At 29.0% G+C, this 21,156-nt stretch overlaps 1 protein-coding gene across 1 annotated transcript; it reads right to left on the bottom strand.

The window, feature by feature from the left end:
* Window positions 1–798: 798 nt before the first annotated feature.
* On the bottom strand, window positions 799–1,987 carry LOC111621107. The gene is made up of 4 exons (XM_023363175.1): window positions 1,832–1,987; window positions 1,245–1,368; window positions 1,003–1,148; window positions 799–932 (listed from the first exon to the last, which is right to left on the bottom strand). Exons 1-4 carry the CDS (start codon window positions 1,866–1,868, stop codon window positions 799–801), a joined length of 441 nt encoding a protein of 146 aa, XP_023218943.1. The 5' UTR covers window positions 1,869–1,987.
* Window positions 1,988–21,156: the final 19,169 nt, after the last annotated feature.

The following is a 21,156-nucleotide window of genomic DNA, read 5'->3' as shown; positions in this document are numbered from 1 at the left end:
CAATGCCATCTGTGGTCATTCGGTGAACAAGTCTGATGAACGTAGCAAGTTTAAGTTTCCTCTCGTAATTCTGTTGGAATGCCAGAAAATAGGTAGTGAATCCGTTATTTGTCATCTTGAAAAAAAAAGACAAAACATGCTAGTAATCATCATAGCGAGATGCATACAAAAAATAAAATTATAGTTATTTAAATAGATTGATTAAAAATTTTAAGTTAAATTATTTAAATTAAACATTAAAATAATTTAATTCGTGTGATGAAGTTGTTATATTCTATTAGTATGATACAATTATATCGCGTATGTCGGAAGACAAACCAAATGACCGATATAACCGATGAATCTATTCACTTGTTTTATCTATTTTCAGTCTACATGTTGATTCACTTTCTTATGGGTTGCTTTTTACAAACCATAAAAAAGTAAAAGGATGGTAGTTTCAAAGTCAATGATTATATGTTAGTATAATTCCAATGGCAACCGAGTTTTTAAAAATTATTGACTAAAGCTCGTTTATATTTAGAAAAAAAAAATGTCATCATTTTATCAAAATATAAGACCTTTACTAAATTATTCGAAGTATCCAACTTTCTTTGAATTAATTGCTTTGTATTAAATATTTCTTTTATTAAATTCTTAATCTACTTCATAAATATTCCTGATCTCTTGATTTCAAATTTACATGGTAAATTGCATTTCTACATGAGGAAAATTACAACTAACAAGTTTCTAATAATAAACTAATGATGTTTAACAAGTAATCATTAATTTAATTAATTAAGGATAACGAATGATGCTTTACCAGCAAGCGAGATTTAATCTATCCTTTGGTTCGACTGAACTAATCTTTTCTATAGCAGCGCGAGCGTCACTAGTGCAAGCTGCTTGTTCGTTCCATACCTCAGCCAGACAAGAAGAGTGTTTTAATAAAGCTACAGAAAGAATTAACATTTTTAAATAAATATAAGTAAACATATTTTAAAAGTCGTGCGATTAACTCACTTTTTCTCAATTCATTTCCTGGTGTGCAAAATCCCTTCAAATTTTCTTGAGATTCTGCGGTGGCGAATGAGATCAGTTGCTTATACAATGGAGTGGCGCATCTGTTTGTGTAGTTGTTAGCGCAGTCGACTGTTTCTTTCAGATATCTGCAACACATCGATAATAAATTGTTAGAAATTCAACTCTCATCTGTAGAAATTTGTAAGATTGTATTGATAAATTAAGGAGATAGACATCCTTACGTGCATTGGGTATCGATTTCGGCTTCGTTCTGTGGTACGGGATTATTTTGTAAAGCCAATAAGCCAGTTGCAGCACATAAATCCATCTCTCTCCAATGGCAACTTTCTTGTTTTGATAGTTGCACTGCAACAGAAAAAAATTAAATCATTAGAACTCAATATTAAAATTTCGAAATTAATAAATTTTTGTGCTTAGAAATTAATATAAAAATTACCAACAAAGTAAATTTCAATTAAAATTATTATAACTATTTGTTTTTGCTTATCAGCCGTAATTAAGATCTATTTTGTAAAGACACGAATTATAGAAAAAATAAATCTGTAAACTTAATTAAACTTATTTCTTTAATTTATTTAAATTTAAACGCGTTAAATTGTTATTTTTTGAATATTTTGTTATTTTTAATAATCAAAATTTTGATTTATTGTAAAGTTTTAGAAATTTTAATTGAAAACTTTTTATTTATTAAATTCTATAACCGTGTGTATGTATAGTACATCAATATGTGATGTTTAATTACAAGTATAATGATAGATATAGTTGTAAAAATACTAATAAAATTATAATATATTAATTAATTACTTACCGAAAGCAACAATAAGGAGAAGAGACAAGACCTTCATGTTGAACTTGTGTAGTTACTTGTTGTGACTGAAGTAAAGACAATTGTGACTATCGAGATATCTTGCCACGTATTTATAGTTGAAGAAGTTCTAATTTTCCTTTCTTTTAATGATTATTTTTAGAAAGCAACCTCAACGTATTATAGGTTTGCCCAATAGAAGTGAAGGATACTTAACCTTGAAAATTTTTAAAACAGAAATCATTTCCAATGAAATTCTGACGTTGTAATGGAGAGTAACAAGAAATTTCGTCATAATTGTTATTAAGTAAATAAAATAAAGTAAAAGGAAATATCCGCTGTTTTCCTGTAGAGAATATATTGTGTTCAGAGCCGTGTGATTGTTTAATTTTTATTGGTTTGCCCAATTTAATTATAAGAAATTCCTTTAATTTTTAATTTATCAAATAAATTGTAGATATGCTTTAAAAAATTTAGTCAATATTATTCTTGTACAATTTTATTAATTCTAAAATTAGATTTTTAATATCTTTATAAAATAAATTAAGAAAATATTTCGAAATTTTACTGTATTTATTTCTACTACTTTATATAGCTTCAGCCATGTTTTTAATATATTATTTATTACTAAAGAGATATTATATTAATAAATATGTATCTTAAATTGCCCAATCTTAAAGGACTTTAGTCCTTTATAATTTAAAATAATTTAGTAAAAATAAGAGTTAAACATTTTTTTTGTTCCTTTAGCCTAATTATAGCAATTTTTTTCAGCCTCTAAGTTTTCGAACAAATTGTTTTTCTTGATACTAATTAGGCAATTTATACTTTTAAAAATATTATTAATTCCAGAATTAACTGTTAATAGCTATTTATACATTTTTTTATTTTTTAAATCTATTTATTTGCGTTTAATATTCTGATAGGCCTACTTCAGATGGAAGAAAAATATATTTTCTAGGATTTGTGCAATTTTATTAACATTTTTAAAAATTAAAAATGTGTTTATTTATTGAATTAAAAATAAAATCTTAAAATTGTAAAAATTATTTCACTTAAATATTTTATATAATTTTAAATAATATTAATGAAGGTGAGTGAGTCACCTTATTATCATTTTATTGAAAGGAAAAAAATGAAACGATGGGGAAAAACTGGAATTGCAATATTCCAGTTCACTTCGGACTAGTTTGAAATGAATGGAATAATGCCAATAGTTTCTGGATAAAATTTGATTTATTTTATTTAGTGGCTCGATAGGATCTAAGGAAATGTTTGTATTAATATATTTTTGTATCTGTTCTTTTGATAAATGATCAATATTTTTTAAACGAATTTTTTATGTTTTACATCTCTAGCTTATACTTTCTTGCTCTATCAAACTAAAATTTAATTTAAAACATTTTTATGTTATATTTTAGATTGTTTTAATAGTTTTTCTGCCATGTATAAGCAGCGGCTTATTCGTGTACAAGTAGAGTGAGAAGCTTACGTGGGACAGCTAATCATTCCAAACAGTCGTGAAAAACAACACATCATAGGATTATAAGAGACAAAATTTTCAAACACGTATTCTTCTTTAATGAATTTAGAATTTAATTTAACATATATTCGTCATTGTGATACGTGAGAGCCTTTGTCTTCTAGGGACTTGTGGGCTTGTATTCACTGCACATTTTGCATTCCCGATTGTGTACGCCTCTGTTTATAAGTGTTTATACAACATATTTCTGTCAGAAACGTTTTATTAACATAAAAATTACATAAAAAATATCGTTAGATTTTTGTACAGTAGGACCCCACCATAGGCGACCAATACGTTCTGAGACGTCTCTGAGCGGAAATTTGCCTAATAGCGAACCCTATTAATTATTAAGTAATGTATTTCCTACACTAACATTCCTATCATACATTTTAAAATAAAATTATAAGACAAGTAAACATTATATTAACAATGTATAGCGTGATAACGTAAATCATAACACTAAAATTTTTTTGAAAGCAGACTTTTTTCCCTCACTAAATCTAAAACTTTAGAGTAATTTTTTCTTCTAAAGTAGACACTTTACAGTTTATCTTTGGCTTATCAGAGCTTCCAGCAACACTATCCATGTTTCTTTGAGCCAAGTCTGAAGAGTAATTGGCGTAAATGAAACAAAAAGAAGTACTAACATCACACGAACACGTATTACAAGCAAGAACTCCGATAAACATTGATATGAGTCCCAGTGTTTAGAGTAAAACAAAGAAATGAGTCTTTCCCAGAATGAGCGTGAATGAGCGAGATGCTACGAGACTTCATCACCTTAAAAATTGCCGAGGATTTAGCACACAATTAAGAATTTTTACTTTACCTATTTTTTATTTTCTTCCTTTTTCAAGTGTTTTTTTTTTTTTTAAACTGCGTGTGGCCAATGTGGTCCAACTATAATTGATATTTTCATGTTTCAAATTGTTGAACTTTTAACTAACAAATAATATCTAAAAGTAAACTGATACATGTGAAACGTTTGATCATAAAACCTAATATCTCCATGTAATTTTATTTGATTTGAAGAGAGATACAAATCCATGTGATGTGGTTAAGGAACCAATCAGTGCTCACCCTGATTAGCTCCTATCGATTAGCCAAGTACATTTTTCTTGTTATCTTATTGTTACGGACATACAGTTTGTCTAATAGAATTTATACTTAATATCAATGTTTTACTTTTTTCACTAATTTTAAATATTTCAAAATAAACGAAAAATTAGTATAAAATTCTCGCTATAAACCACAAAATATTAACTTTAAAAAACTTAAATCATTTATTTTTTTAAATTTTAAACATACTTTGTAAATGTCACAGAAGGACTGAAGTAAAGACAATTGTGACTATCGAGATATCTTGCCACGTATTTATAGTTGAAGAAGTTCTAATTTTCCTTTCTTTTAATGATTATTTTTAGAAAGCAACCTCAACGTATTATAGGTTTGCCCAATAGAAGTGAAGGATACTTAACCTTGAAAATTTTTAAAACAGAAATCATTTCCAATGAAATTCTGACGTTGTAATGGAGAGTAACAAGAAATTTCGTCATAATTGTTATTAAGTAAATAAAATAAAGTAAAAGGAAATATCCGCTGTTTTCCTGTAGAGAATATATTGTGTTCAGAGCCGTGTGATTGTTTAATTTTTATTGGTTTGCCCAATTTAATTATAAGAAATTCCTTTAATTTTTAATTTATCAAATAAATTGTAGATATGCTTTAAAAAATTTAGTCAATATTATTCTTGTACAATTTTATTAATTCTAAAATTAGATTTTTAATATCTTTATAAAATAAATTAAGAAAATATTTCGAAATTTTACTGTATTTATTTCTACTACTTTATATAGCTTCAGCCATGTTTTTAATATATTATTTATTACTAAAGAGATATTATATTAATAAATATGTATCTTAAATTGCCCAATCTTAAAGGACTTTAGTCCTTTATAATTTAAAATAATTTAGTAAAAATAAGAGTTAAACATTTTTTTTGTTCCTTTAGCCTAATTATAGCAATTTTTTTCAGCCTCTAAGTTTTCGAACAAATTGTTTTTCTTGATACTAATTAGGCAATTTATACTTTTAAAAATATTATTAATTCCAGAATTAACTGTTAATAGCTATTTATACATTTTTTTATTTTTTAAATCTATTTATTTGCGTTTAATATTCTGATAGGCCTACTTCAGATGGAAGAAAAATATATTTTCNATATAATTTATATATTTATGTAAAATTTTCTATAATTTAATAACACATAAATACATTTAAACATCATATTTTATTTCAATTATTTTTATTGACATTATTGTGTAATATAAATTTACAAAATACTGTAATTAGTTTCCAGACTTCGATTGGTCAAGGTTAAATTTTTATATTTGCATTTATTAATCGGTTATTTTTCCACCTTGAAATATGTTTCGAGATTTAACAAGAAAAATAGGTCGTTGGTGACGTAAGAATCTTAATAGTAATTTTATGTATGACGTGATTGTTTTAACTTAAAAAGTTTCTGTCGTACACGTGTTTGAAGCACGTGCTTGTAATTAATTAATTGAAATTTATATATTTCTTGATCAGTTTGAAAAATTGTAAAATTAGATACTAATATTTTACAATATAAATATAAATATCTCATTTACAATTAAATTACAATTTTTAAAATAAATTTAAAGTTAAAAATTACTATTTTAATTATTATTGTTGGGTTTAGTGGGATATACTCGGTTCAGACCGGTGGTTGTGTACTATGCCGGACCAGAGTCAAGGCATAGCAACCAAAACAAAATTAAATAAGGGTGTTGTGTCAGTGTGTGTCTGTATTCAGGAATTTCCTAACAATGTGGCATGTATTCAATATAGTGGTCTTTTGTAGTGTGATGTATGTATTTCTACTCAATTGTAATATTCCCAGGCTTTTATGTAATGTGTGTGGTATCACAACTGTACAGGAGAGAACGACAGGTACAATAAGCACCCTTTCCATCCTCCACAGATGCCTTATTTCCCGGGCGAGTTCTGTGTACTTGCTAATTTTTTCAGTGCATGTGTTTTGTACATTGTGGGTGTTTGGAATAGATATGTCTATAATGTATGTGATTTTATTGTGTTTGTCAATGAGTGTGATGTCTGGTCTGTTGTGGTAAATTGTTTTATCTGTGATTATGGCTCTGTCGTAGTACATTTTGTGCGTGTTGTTTTCCAATACTGTCTGTGGAATGTATTTGTAATATGGTTCATGGATGTCTAATAATTTGTGTTTCTTTGCAAGCTCTTAGTGTATTATATTTGCTACTTGATTATGTCTGTGCCAAGAGCTTGCAACCAGAAGTGATGTGTTGTATAGTTTCTGGGATGATGTGACATTTTTTGCATGTGTCATTTGTGAGTGTTGTATCTTTGAGTATGTGTTTTCTGTAGGTTTTAGTATTTGTGACCTGATCCTGTATGGCAATCATGAATCCTTCCGTCTCCCCAAAGAGGCATCCCCGATCTAATCAGCTGTTTGAAGCAGTTTTGTCAACAAAATCCTGGACCAGGTCGTAAGGATGCCTGCCGCGGAGTGCCTTTCGAGCCCACGACTGCTTAATGGTGTCTATGCTTTTTATATGTTGTTTATTATTATTTTTTTACATTCGTAAATTAATATATGACTATAAGCAATTTAAAATAGTATAACATTTATTTTTTCTAACTTAAAATAAACATATTTATAAAAATAAAGTCGACAGAAACGAGATATAACTCCAAATATCAATTAAAAAGATAGACTAGACCAACCGTGACAAATCTTTTTGTAAAGGTGTCAAAATTGAAATTTAGTAACTCGAAATGCGGGTTAAATATTTGAGTAATTAACAAAATAACAAAAATGCTTGAAAATTTTATTTTATTTAACTTTTTAATCTATATCAGGCCACAAGTCACGTCATTCATTGCCTGCCTAATGGCAATGAATGACGTGACCTGTCGCCCTTCGGTGTTGATTTTTTAGGCAGACAGGCAAATAATATGGTGCGCTCACATGCAATACCGTACACAGAAATAAAATCCGAATAAACAGGAAAACAGGATATGTGACATAACTAACATTTTTATGGAAACGGGGACAATCACACGGGGTATGCTGGTCAACCGAATTTTAAGGGCCAGATTAGCAAAAATGTACTGTATTATGTATATGTTATTTGCTAATAGTAGTGATTTTAAAGTTTTCAAGGCTTAGACAAGCATAAACTTGTGTGCCCCATTTTTTAAATATAAGTAAGGCCTATATATAATATAAAGCACTCATATAATGTTGTGCAAGGTCCTACTATTGTCTAAGTCCTTTTATATAAGATTATATAATATTAGATCCTTTAAACATAATACCCAGTCAATATTATGTATTATCTAGCTAATATTGAATTCCAAAAACTAAATCAAGACCAAGTATCAATAAGCACATACATTTGTGAATGCTTGAAACTAAGAAAGATCGCGAGGTCCTAGGAAAAATTTTTATCATAGGTGCACGTAATTAATTTAAATTTATATAGTCCCTAAGTGTGTATGCATGATTATATAGTTTTCGGCATACTAGTTTTCATTACTACCTTTATTTATTTTATATTACTGTATATTTATTATAGAAATAAGCTAAATAGTAAAATCTAAATATAAAAAATAGTACATGTAGGCTAAATACTTAACAAAATTTTTTATAATTTTAATTTATAAGATTCTGTTAAACTTAATATTTAAACTTTATTGCATAAAAAAGCTTAAAAACGAAATAATCATTAAAATATTGTAAAATATAAAAATTACATATAAATAAAATTGAAGTTTATAAAATTATTAGTGAATTATGCAATTATATTTTTTATTCCATTTCTATCTTCCATTTTTATCAATGATAAATAGTTTAAATTATTTTAAATAAAAATATAATTCAAATTAATAATAAATACAAAATAAATAAATATAAAAATGTTTATTTTCTTTCTTAATTTTTTACATAATAAACAATTTATTAGCATTAAAATATAATTAAATCATTTTATGTGATAAATGTAAAACAGTTCTTTTTTAATTTTATTTTAACACATTTTTGAAATTTTTACATCTATTTTAAACAAAATAAACCTATTAATTCAAAAAACAATATATTATTTAAAATACTAATATTAATTAATTATTAATATAATCAAAAAGTTTTAAAATTGCGTTAATTATACTGTATAAAGGGATCCATTTAAACATTTATCCAAGGACAAAAGAGATTTTTCCATCATTGCACTATTGTTTGCAGGTAATGCATGTTTTGTTTCGTTACTGAAATAACCGAAAAGTATCAATTTAATTAAGACGGTTTGGTGTAACGTACAAATAATCTCTGATTTTAAACAATAAAGACAGCATTGTAGAAATTAATACAAAAAAGTAAGCTTTATTTTATTAGAGAACATGTTCAAAACGACCTCGTTCAGCGACAGTACAAAGATATAAAAATTGATCCTGACGTTATAAGATGGCATGTAGCATTTCTGATGTCACAGTTTCACAGACATCTCGTATGCATCTCCAGTTTGTCAACATCACGCAGCACTGAACAGATCATATACTAATACTTTAAGATAACCTCAGGAAAAGTCCAGATGGATCCTTTCTGAGAAACGTGGTGGCCGTGAAACAGAGCTGCATTGTCCTATCCAGCGGTTGCCAAACCTCTCTGAGAGCTAGTTACGCACGTCTTTCCGGGAATGAGGTGGCGTGTCATTGTGTTGATATCAAACCTGCTGTAGTTGCGTCAATGACATTCCGAGTTATTCGAGCCATTCATCCACCGTCGTGTTTAGGATAGTCAAATAGCGACTATTGTTCTTGGTGTCGTCAATGAATACGAGACCAAGATTCTCCCAAATTCCGCATCAGACGCACTCGTGCTGCATATGTCGCATGAGTCGTGTAGCACGCTTAGCCTAGTGGTGCACATTGTAATGGTTATCCACTCCAGCCTGAGAAAACGGAGCCTCGTCAGTCCATAAAATGTGCTGATTGATTTATAGTTCGTCATGCTGTAAATTTAATATCACATTGTGACTCTGTGCGACATCCTCTGCATCGGAATGGATGCTTGTCGTGAAGGATAATATACGGTGTATTTGTCCGCTGCAATCCACAACCTAACCTAATACTTGTAAAGATCTGTTTTGTGATGTTTAAGTAGACACCATGTATGTAATGTAGAGTATTTTTAATATAATAAAATAAATACTGTACAAATGAAAGTTGATTACTTGTAAACGAAAAATATCATACTAACAACGCCATTAAAAGAAAAATAATTAAGAGAGAATTGTAATTTCATTAACTTACATTATTTATTAAATAAAAAAAATCCAGCAACGACTTGCGTAACTTTCCCAGCCAGACTTTAAAATTGTGTGTGGCACCACCTGTTATGAAATTTTATTTTAAAAATAACTTTTATAATTAATTAATTAATTATTATAAAATGGCAAAAAGCTTTGAGGATGAGATAAGTTTTATATAAACCTAAATGCTAATAACGAGTAAAATCTTCATTTAGTTCGATCCCACTTGATATTTGAGAAATGATTTCCTCTATCTTCCAACCCCTCGACCTGTAACAACCACAATTTAATAGCATTAATCCCCTAATACACAAACACCACTGCAAAATTTTAGAAATTTTCGAGAAACAGAACAGGAGTTAAGCTTTAAAGAGGGTGAATAAATTCGTGCCTACCTACAGATATACGCAAACATTCATATATAGGAAAGAAAAAACAGTTATTACTTTTTTTGGCTGTTATATATAACAGAGGAAAAGTATGGCGATCGGTGAAAGAAATTCCCCGATTTTTGCATTTTTGGATTCGGGGTCCTTGAAACGCCGAGAAATGCAAAAATATTCGGGGGTAATTTCTGTATGCATAGATGTTAGTTGTGTGTGGGAGCACGATTTTGTTCACCCCGTTTGAAGTTTAATAACTCCTGTGCAAATTTCTTGTCGCAAATTTCTGATATTTTGCAGGTAAGTTTGTTTATTAGAAAGGTTAATGCTATTGAATTTTGGTGGTTAAGGCTGCGTACACATTAGGCGTTTTTAAACGCGCGTTTTAAAGAACCAAGTGTTCTACATAGGCGTACAGTACGTACACACTCAAACGCGCTTTTGGCCAAGCGAGCGTTTATAGATTTTTCTTAAAACGCGCGTTTTTCGGGCGCTTTAGTAGAACTCTTGGTTCTTTAAAACGCGCGTTTAAAAACGCCTAGTGTGTACGCAGCTTAAATCTCGTTTCAGTCAAGATTGAAACGGTCGATGGAGGTTATATGCGAACAGCGTATAAGGGGAACGGGGTATAAGGCTCTAGTTTAGTAGTGTTANAATAGCTGGGAAAGTAAAATGTATATTATATAAATATCTTTTGTAATAATATATTTTTATACAACTTTTCATAAATGTTTCATTATACTTTAATATAGAATTAGCTATAAAAGAGACGTAATATTGTATAATGAAATTTATATATATTTAGATAAAGAAATTAGTATTTTATGCGATGTTTTACATAGCTTGTGCATAAGTTAATTATAAAATATACTACGTTACATATATACAAATAGGAACACGTAGGAATCAACACATAGACTATCTGTATATATTCTTGTGTTGATATAAAGGAATTGATATTATATCTATATAATATTAATTATAAATCAATGTATGCTAATACAAGGTGTATTATAATATGCTAAGGCAAGTAATAAAAGAAATATGATTGTAAATTATTCATGATTTTATAACCTTGGTTTGTTTGATTAACTTAATATGGTATACAGCATTTCATTTTATTCTCAGAAATGAACCAGAATTTCCCAATAATAAAATTATGATAATATAGAAGCAATAAAAAAATTAAAGAAACAAATTAAGAAATATTTTAGTAGTAATTATTGAAATTTTAATTGAAATAAGTGATGTAATTATTGTAATCATATTCTTTTAATATATTCAACACACGATTTGATTTTTCTTATGATTCTTTATCATTGTAATTTGATTGTTTAACTGTTTAATATTATAAAAACGACATCAATTATATTAATGTCGTTTTCTCAGTTAAATATTTTGAGATTTTTAAATATATTTAACTATTAACAATAGAATTAAATTATTTATTGATAACATAAAAAAGATTTTTATTGCAAAATATATTTTGAGAATTATATCACTCAATTTATGAACAGTGTAATTGTGCGTTATTCTTATTTACATTTATATAAGGTAAAACAATGTGTTTTGCCTTATTACAAGAGGTACAAAATTTACAAAGATTAGTAATAAACACAACGAATAAAGATTATTAAGATTTAAACATTAAATAGTCAATTATTTAACTTTTTTATATCATATTAGCTAAATAATTTCGATAATTAATCATCTTTCGATTCTTTCAGAAATGAATAATGGTGTTGTATATAAATATAAGAAATTTATTAAATATTAATTTTATAATTAATCTGTTTATATTCATTATCATATGAAATACTGCAGAATTCTAGTATTTGATTATCCCAGCAGGATTGATGAGAGGATGAAGTCAGGGATGTAAAAGGAGCCAGACACTTTTATTATTCCATGTAACTTGAATTCAGTAAAAGTTTATTATTCTACAAATAAGTGAAATATTTGTATTGAAATATTATAGTTAGAGAATACTTGTTTCCAAAAGTAAATCTCCACGTGATCCTCTCTCTTCATGGCTCTGAATGGAAAAGCTTCTTGTTCTTTTAATATTGAATAAGAATAAAAACAGTTATTTCCATTCTTGTTTAGAATCACTTAATATTGACTCGCTAAATATATAAAAATGAAAATTAATTTGTGTAATCAAAGGGCGTGTTGCTTGGTTGTTTTATCCATCCATATAACCAGTTTTATTTGAAACGGACTACATTATTGGTTTTATCCAGATGTATTAACTGAAACATTTACTTCTACATTAAATAATCTGAGAATGAATAGTTATTCAAAACATACAGTATTACAGATAATCCAGTGCTCTAACTTGCATAGTACTCTGCCTAGTAGATCATGGACTTGTATAACAATTTTATATAAATTCGTATATTTACAATTCTTAAGGAGATAAAGCAATTTGATTATTAACGAAAGAAAATCTTTCACAAAACAGCATAACTTCCCCTGGCAGTAAATGTAGGCATACTCCATGTAAGGTCATCATAAACGGCAAGAAAGGCAGAATTGTTTGCAATTTGTAAGAAAACTTTTTACTAAAAATATTCCGCTTGAGCTATGCTCTACAACAAAAATCGGTCTATATAGTACACTATGATAGATAACTTGATATAGTACACTGTGATAGATAACTTGATATAGTACACTGTGATAGATAACTTGATATAGTACACTGTGATAGATAACTTGATATATGTCTGGATATATCATTCCACTCAAAACGTGGGGGAATAAATTTATACGCATCCTGATTGGCATGCAATCACCACTCTATGGGTCTTCGTTTTGTAGCAAACACGTCGGCAACTCGTCTGGGCATCGATATGACGTAGACACCGACGTGTGGGCCAACATTTCAATGTTGGCCCACACGTCTTGAAGTACAGCCTTCAGTTGATCTTTTGTTCGGGGCTTATGTTTTCTCATCTTTTTCTTGAAGATATGCCACAGGGCCTACATTGGGTTCAGATCGGATGAATTTGAGACCCTTTCCAGAATCTCGACCAGATTTACTTGCCTTTGATCAAATCTGATCAAAGACAAATAGACTTACCTTTAAATACTTGCGAGCAGTAGACTATGCAGTGCGTAGTCTACTGCTCGCGAGTATCTCAACAATATCGCATGCTCCTGCGAACGAAGGTCAGAAGTCAATTATGTGTCCGCAGAGGAGGGAAAACGGCGTCCTTCCCTGGGATCGAGTAAAAATTCCACAAATTATAATCGTAAAATTGAATGAAATATGTCGCCTTACATCCTCGACAATGGGACGCTTTGATGCTGTACTGTGTTCTATAAACTACTTGTGAATAAAAACTCTAAGAAATTAAATAATTACTTAAAAATTTATTCATGTGTTTATTTGTCTCCAAGCTTTGTTCCCATGGAAAATTTTCTGCGGAAGGCCATGCCTGAAAATATATTTTTCATTAAATTTATCAAACAAATTATTGATGTATTTTCAACAAGTATTTTATATTATTATGTATATTTAATTTCATTTTGATATTATCGAATAGTTAGTTGTCATTATTTCATAATATCAAAATTTTGTTTTCTAATCTGATGTCACTATTGTCCTTTTTAAATTATATAAACTTTTTATTTTTCCATTTACTTTAAGGTTTTCCCCGTTTTCAGAGAACAAAACAATGACTATTTTAATGGATTTATAAATACAAATTTATAGTAACTTTTTTGACTTTCCTCTGGTAAGGTAATCTGATAATCTTTAACATTCAGCCCAGTTAATCATTTTAAGTCTGCATCTTAAATATTAAATTATTATATAAAGACATTAAATGATAATTAAGCAAATTAAATTTATGTGTAAATAGTTACAAAATAAAAACAGACTGACTCCAATTTTGCTTCTATTATTACGATTAAACTTTTAAAAAATGTTACAATTTTAACTAAAATAGCGAATTTTTGAGAGGAAATTATCCACAAGATTTTTATCTGTGCAGGTATCCTTCATTAACGCGATTAATTAATCCCTCGATTATACCTCGTATATCAACAGTAGTACCTCGGTATTTAACCGAACGATCCGCTAGAACAAATTTTCGGTTAATAATAAATATTTTTATTTTAATTTTGTCATCCGTATGAAAAGTATTCTATGATAAAAATAAGTAATTAATTTAAAACTAAAATGAAATCTTAGAGCTGCCTACCTTCTGTCAGACAAAATTATACTCGATCCAGTTTGTTTTTTCACTTAATGCATACATCATTTCACACCCTAAGATTTGCAAGTTCACAAGTTATTGTTATTTGTCGATTTTTAACAATTTTTTCCTGAAATTTTTCTTCGTCAACAGTTTTTGAGTGTCCCATACATTTTGCATCCTTTAGTTCAAAATTTCCAGAACGAAACTTTCAAAACCATATTTGACACGTCCGATGTTTAGGAGCATCTTCCCCGTATACTACGGGTTTTTTTACTATTTATATAGCGTTACGAAATTTGAAAAAAAAAAACATAATTTGTCCGATATTGATTTTACGCAATCAAAATATGAAATAAAGTTTAAAAGTAAACTTGTAAACAAAGAATACAATATCACATTAGCAGTGATGTGTTAAATTTCACAACTATCGTAAACTATTGTACGTATCAATATCGGATAACACTCTCGGCATGAAAATAGCAAATTCGCAACACCTTATTTGCTGAGAAATACATATCTATGTTAAGTAAAGACTGCTGTTAAAACCACGTTAATTAAAAGTTCTGCTCCATATCTAAAGGGATTACTGCAATTAATTTCGCATGTTAAGCAAGGGATACTGTATTAATATTTTTACATTTCTTTTCGAAGCGCCAAGCTTATCTTTACAAAAGAAAAACTCTTAAGAAAAAAAATTTGACTTTCATCCAAATTGTCATAACTTTTCACCAGGAGCAATTGTTTTTATCTCAGATGTTTTTTGTTTAGCTATCAATTGTTTTTTGGTTAATGATTATGTTATTACATCAAAACCGATGATGTAGGCCGTCGTCTCTCGACTACACGACGGTCTCTAACCGAACGATTTCCATACACCGATAGTAAAATCGTTAAAGTTTTAATTTGCACAGATTTGAGCTTTTGCTATTCTGGATAACAGGGGCGGACTGGCCCTAAAATTTTTGTGTGGAAAATTTATTACTAGCCCAGCCCACAAATAAAAAAAAATGTATTTTTTCTATTNTTTTCTTGCTTGCCGAAAATTTGAATTCAGAGTCATGATTGTTATTGATGAGATTAATAATTTTATCGACACTGGCAGTGTTGGATAATTGTAGGCTGACTTTCCCATCTTTCTGCACTAGACAGGAGTCGATCCTGATACCATTGGCTGCTGGTTTTAGAACAGCTTCTAAGTGACTTCTGACAGTATTTCTGTCCACTTGCGAGTTTTTAATCCCTGGAGTTAATATTAATGTCTCCCTTTTTTGTGCTTGGCCAGGCTGGTTATGAACTTTTACTCTTGAAGCTTTGACAGCATTTGCATATGATTTTAGTTGTGATTGATGCTGAATTTTATCCTCTTGTAGTTTAACTATATCTTCTTGTACCACATTGTATTTGTCTAAACAGCATAAATGAATGTCAGTTATTCTTTGTATTAACTGATCTATTGTGTAACTTTCTTGTTGGTTAAGTGGGCGTTTATTCACTATGGGCTGATAAATACTTTTAAGTTGGTTGATGACTTCCGTAAATCCTAGTTTCGATATTTCATTTAAAGTTGCAGACACGTTTTCTGGGGTGGCTTTCGATTTGCGCCCCGGCATCGTGCTGCAGATTAGGCTTAGCTAACTCACCAAGCCACGTGGTCGACAGTAAGGTTGACTAGCAACGAAGTAAAACAGAAATTGGTACTCACATGCACAACAAAGGTTAAGAAGCCAAAATAAGATAATCAAGTGTCATTAAAGAGGTGGAAAATATATTAAATATGAAAATAAAACCAGAACAAAAGCAAAGCGCTGTTTAAACTTGACGCCACCTGGCGGTAACAACAGGTGTCTATTAACAAGTGTTTACGTGTAGTTCCGAGTTACGTCTACTTTGCTTCCATAAAATTGTTCATGTTTAATTATTCAAATAAATGTAATTTTTAATATTTAAATTATATTATTAAATTCTTAATTACGTTCGAAATATCAACATAAATTCTTTGTCATTTTAATACCGAATATAATTAATTACTATCTATAATATATGATATTTTAAAACTGTAAATATATTTATATTGTGCTTTTTTTTACATTTAAATCTGATAAAATACATTTTTGTAATTTCTATTTTGTATTTTTTACAAGAAAAATGTAATTTAACATACAATTATATTAAATATGAAGTAAATAATTACATCTTAATGATAAATAGAACGATGATGATATAAAGTTTGTGTTGCTTTAAATAATATGATTATACGTTTTATTATACAATATTTACAGGTGTAGGACTCATCCTGTATCATTATTCTTAGATATTTTCTGAAAAAGGATAATTTTTAAGTTGTTAATCGTCGACATTTAGAAGAACCGTAGAGACCTTGTATTAAAACTCGAATTTTCCTCCCCTGTAGTTTTATTTAAATATTTCAAACGACTTTAATATTTATTTCGTTTTAAATTAACGTAATTTTGCTTCGAAATTACTTAAATACTTTATTTTAACTTAATTTACAATACATATATTTAAATTAAAATACCCCTGTATGCCACTCTGGCTATTGATGACGTGTCTTTCAACAGTTATCCCAGGTGTTTCTGTTTTCTCTACGTTGAATTATTAAACAAAATTAGCAAACCCAATTAAAAATAAAGCTTATAATTTACTAATTTTTATAGAAATAATTTAATTCGAATTTTATATTAATTAAATAATGAGATATTGAAATTTTTATTCATGTGAAGGGTTCAAATATAAATTATTTAGAAGGTGTAAGTAAATTTATAAGTGTTTCGCAATAGCTTAATTTATGAATAATTAGAACACATTCTTATATAAATTGAAAATGCATAAATAAACTTTCATTTATACGTCGAATAGTTCATTATTACCTAAATTATTATATATTTTCTTGCATTTTTGTTATTTAAACAAATTAAAATTATTAAATACAATTTCTAGTCTTAATTTCAATAAATTTGGAGGGATTCTAATGTTAATTCTATTTGTTTTTACATATAGATATATTTCTGAAGATATATACGAGTAAATGGAATTTCTATCTATTAATTTTATTGAAAAAAGCTCAAAAATAATTAATAATGCCATTAATTTTTTTACAAAAACACTTCTTAGCCTCAAACACTTTTATAATGAATCAATTGTTTTTTTTTTTTTTTAATTTAGGGTTGAATACATGCATTAAAATACTTAGAAAACAGTTTAAACTCACTGCCGATTATTCAGATTAAGATAAGAAACATATTTTCTTTTAGATCTGTATAGCATAACCACAACAAACGTTATAATACGGAAGAGGAAGAGCACCATCCACGTAAATAAATGAAGCAATTTCATTGGATTCGAAACCGAAAATAACATCTGCAATGTCAAAATTTTGGATTGACAGGTAGGAAGAGAAATAGCACTGAAGTCGCACAATTCTACGCAAAATTTAGGTATAAAAAGGAATGGAAAACGGTCGTACAAGCATATTTCGGCGAGCAACAAACCGAAAGCAACATGAAAACCATCCTTTTTCTCGTGGTTCTTATCGGTAAGTTAACAATTTTTAATAATATTAAAATTATTGCTAAAAATTGATGATTGTAAGAAAAATAGAGAATTTCTTTAATCTAGTTTATCATAGTTTGAACAAAATTATTTTTTAGAAACATTTCTACTTTTTATCGATTCATAATATTTATTAGAGACTAACAAGTAAGTTGAAGGCCGAATATTCACATAATTCAAAGAAACGTATCAGTCACTTTATTGCTTAAATCTAAAATTAGCTATTTATATAAACTTTTATGTTAAGCTATAAAAATAAATGTAAAACTTTTTACTTATTTTAGTCTATGAGTAACTCTATACAGTATATTATAAAAATATTGATTTGTTAAGTATATTTCTTAGAAAAGTTTAATTACAAGTACTAAATAATAATAATGGAAACATAAATATATTTATTATAGAGTTCTGTTGTAAGACAACATATTTATACTGTATTTTGAAAATATTTTTTGTTTTAAAAATTTTTATATTTAAAAATATTGTTTCAAATATGTGTGTAAAATTTGCTCATTCTGTGTTCTTATTATAAGAATTATTAAGAAAATTAATTTATAAACATTATATTAAATTGTTGATAAATAATATATGAAAGTCCTTATAAACAGTGTTTGCTATTGGCTCAAACCTAACTTTACTTCTCTCAAGCCTTGATTAAATTAACATTATATTCTAATTTTAATAAAATTATTTTACTAAAAATTGTTAAATTGATTTAAGTTATAGAATCATTGCAAAAGTAAAAAATACTAAGGAGTATATTTTAAAATAAATAAATAAATCATTAGGCATGTATAGTGTTGCAACCTTTTCAAAATCGCTGACCCTGACGGCAGGTCAGGTTGTTCGAACAGAAGTTCCTGACGCATGCTCAATGTCATTTTACAATGCGAAGAATAACGTGCATGTCGGTTCTAAACCAGTTACAGTTAGGTACTAGGTACTTGGGTAGGAGTAACGTAAGTAAATTAAGAAAAGAACAAAATTAAGAAAGAACAGGTACAGATAACTTAGCTCTGTACAATAAATTGAGTTTTATGAAGCTAAAATATGCTGATTGTTATAATAAATTACATTTATAAAACTTACTAAGGAAAAAAAAGGTCAACAAGGGTTGCGCGCCACACGTAGGAATAAACAGACTAACATGGCAGAATTGCAGATGAGATTCAGTGAGTGTGAGTTCTTTTGCTGTTAAAATAGTGTAAATTTGTAAAAATATTTGCAAGAACTTTGTTTCATCGTAATTTCACAATTTTTACGAAATTCCCGGACAAAATTAATAGTTCATTCGAACACTGAGTCAATTCCCGGACTGTCCGGGTGAAAACCGGACGGGTGGTAACACTAGGCGTGTATTTATATTATATATTGTAAATGTAGAAACATTTCAATTTTAAATTACAGTAAAACCTCAATTTAACAAACAAATTCTGACAAATGGGTGTTCGTTGAAGCCGAAAGTCGTTATATAATATAGTAGCTTTTCGAATGCGTATGTTAAGAACTTAAAAAACTTAGTTAATCTGTTTTTTACTTATACATATATGTTTATGTAATTAAGATAATTCGTGGAGTTTTGCGATCCGTTCGAATTAGATCTTGGACCGCCAGAGCAGTAGGCTGCCATGTGGACGGCGATGCGTATAGGATGAGTCAAAGCCCCTGCACTCTTTTCACTCCAAAAGTATTGAATATCTATTTTGTTAATGTAGTTACTACATAAGAAGCCATGCATGGAGAATCTGATGGTACCTCCTTGTTGATACTGAAAATAATTTTCAAGATTAACAAAGAGGTACCAAACTAAAACACTTTTTCTCCTCATAAATTTAAACTTGTAAATTATAAAGGTCTAGATATATTTATTCGATTCCAAAAATTACTTTAGACTTATTAAATAGTGCTCGTTAACTTTGTCATTAAAAATTTACAAGCTAAGTGTCTTTGAAAATGATTTCAAGAAATCCCTCCCGATTCTCCAGCTTAACTTGTTACGTAACTAAATTAACAAAATTAATATATCTTTAATACTTTTGAAATGAAAAGGGTGTAAGGGACTTTCAATTCACCCTGTATACTTGGTTTATGTTTGGGTCGTGCCAGTTCGACTCTGGTTTCTGGCATCTTTTTCAACATGGCAATGCCAGATCACATAAACAGTCTACATGGACTCAATGTACAGTATTGCTATAGTTTGTTACATCTTGAGACTTGGCAGTTTCAGCACGCAACAGTTCGTCACCCATACAGCATATCTGATATGCCATCGGTTGTCAACTGTAATGGAAACCGTCACCCGCCAACCTTAATGTTTTACATTCCAGCGTGGTAAGTATGCAGCGTGGTAAGTATGCAGCGTGGTAAACATTTCTTAGACAATCATCTTATAACTGTTTTGATAACATGCTGAGCAGAGATATAGTCGTGAAGCAAAGTTCCAGATCCCTAACAGGCACGCCGGTTAGGGATTTGGAACTTTACTTCACGAAACTTTTCTGGAACTTCATTTTTACTTCAAACTCGAGGCACGCGGCGCCTCGAGTTTGATTTAAGTTATAGAATCATTGCAAAGGTACTATCTTTATTGTATTGGAGACACCACCGTCTATGAAGTTTTGTATGGGCAAAGCGCTACTTGTTTTGCAAGTACACATACAAAACTTTGTATGGGTAGCGCAATATCTGAAAAACGGCTCAAATGCGCTAAAAATCACCTATATACTCGTAATTAGGGCAAAAACTGTGCAAGAGGTAATTTAATTTTCTCAGATTTTTTTGAGGTACAGTACATAATCTAATCTAGATGTTCACAAAGTAGAAGGGCTTTCGCCCAGTTAAAAAAAGTACCAGGCGCCGCCCTGATAAACCCTGATACGACTACAGCACTGATGGTGACTAATACAGGTATACCTCGCCTTACGTCGGTAATTGGTTCCAGGAAAACGACGTAAGTCGAATTTACCTGTCTCCGAATCTACTTATCACTAGGAAAGCATTTTAAATAATATATGGTTAATAAAAATCTATTTTAAGCTTACAAACAAATAAATTTTAGTTTTTAATATAGTACAAAAAAAGTAATCTAAATTTACGAATGCGTGTACTGTAAATACAGTACATACTTGTATATATTTTAATATGATTTTATGTGCTTTAAACGTTTATCTAGTGATATTACGACTTCAATATTTGTGGCGGACAGACGTAAAGTCGAATAAAATGACTTAAACTTGATTTTTATTTTTCCATATACTTTTTTAACAAGCGA

The sequence above is a fragment of the Centruroides sculpturatus genome, unplaced genomic scaffold, assembly GCF_000671375.1.
Source record: "Centruroides sculpturatus isolate CEXI.00-Female unplaced genomic scaffold, Cexi_2.0 scaffold284, whole genome shotgun sequence".
Lineage (NCBI taxonomy): Eukaryota > Metazoa > Arthropoda > Arachnida > Scorpiones > Buthidae > Centruroides > Centruroides sculpturatus.
This window is presented reverse-complemented; position numbering and strand designations above follow the sequence as displayed.

Coding starts and splice junctions, on each gene's coding strand:
- LOC111621107 (XM_023363175.1), bottom strand. CDS start 1,868: ATGAAGGTCTTGTCTCTTCTCCTTATTGTTGCTTTCG. Junction 1,369..1,831: donor TCTCCTTATTGTTGCTTTCG/GTAAGTAATTAA, acceptor TTTCTGTTGCAG/TGCAACTATCAAAACAAGAA. Junction 1,149..1,244: donor GAAATCGATACCCAATGCAC/GTAAGGATGTCT, acceptor GATGTGTTGCAG/ATATCTGAAAGAAACAGTCG.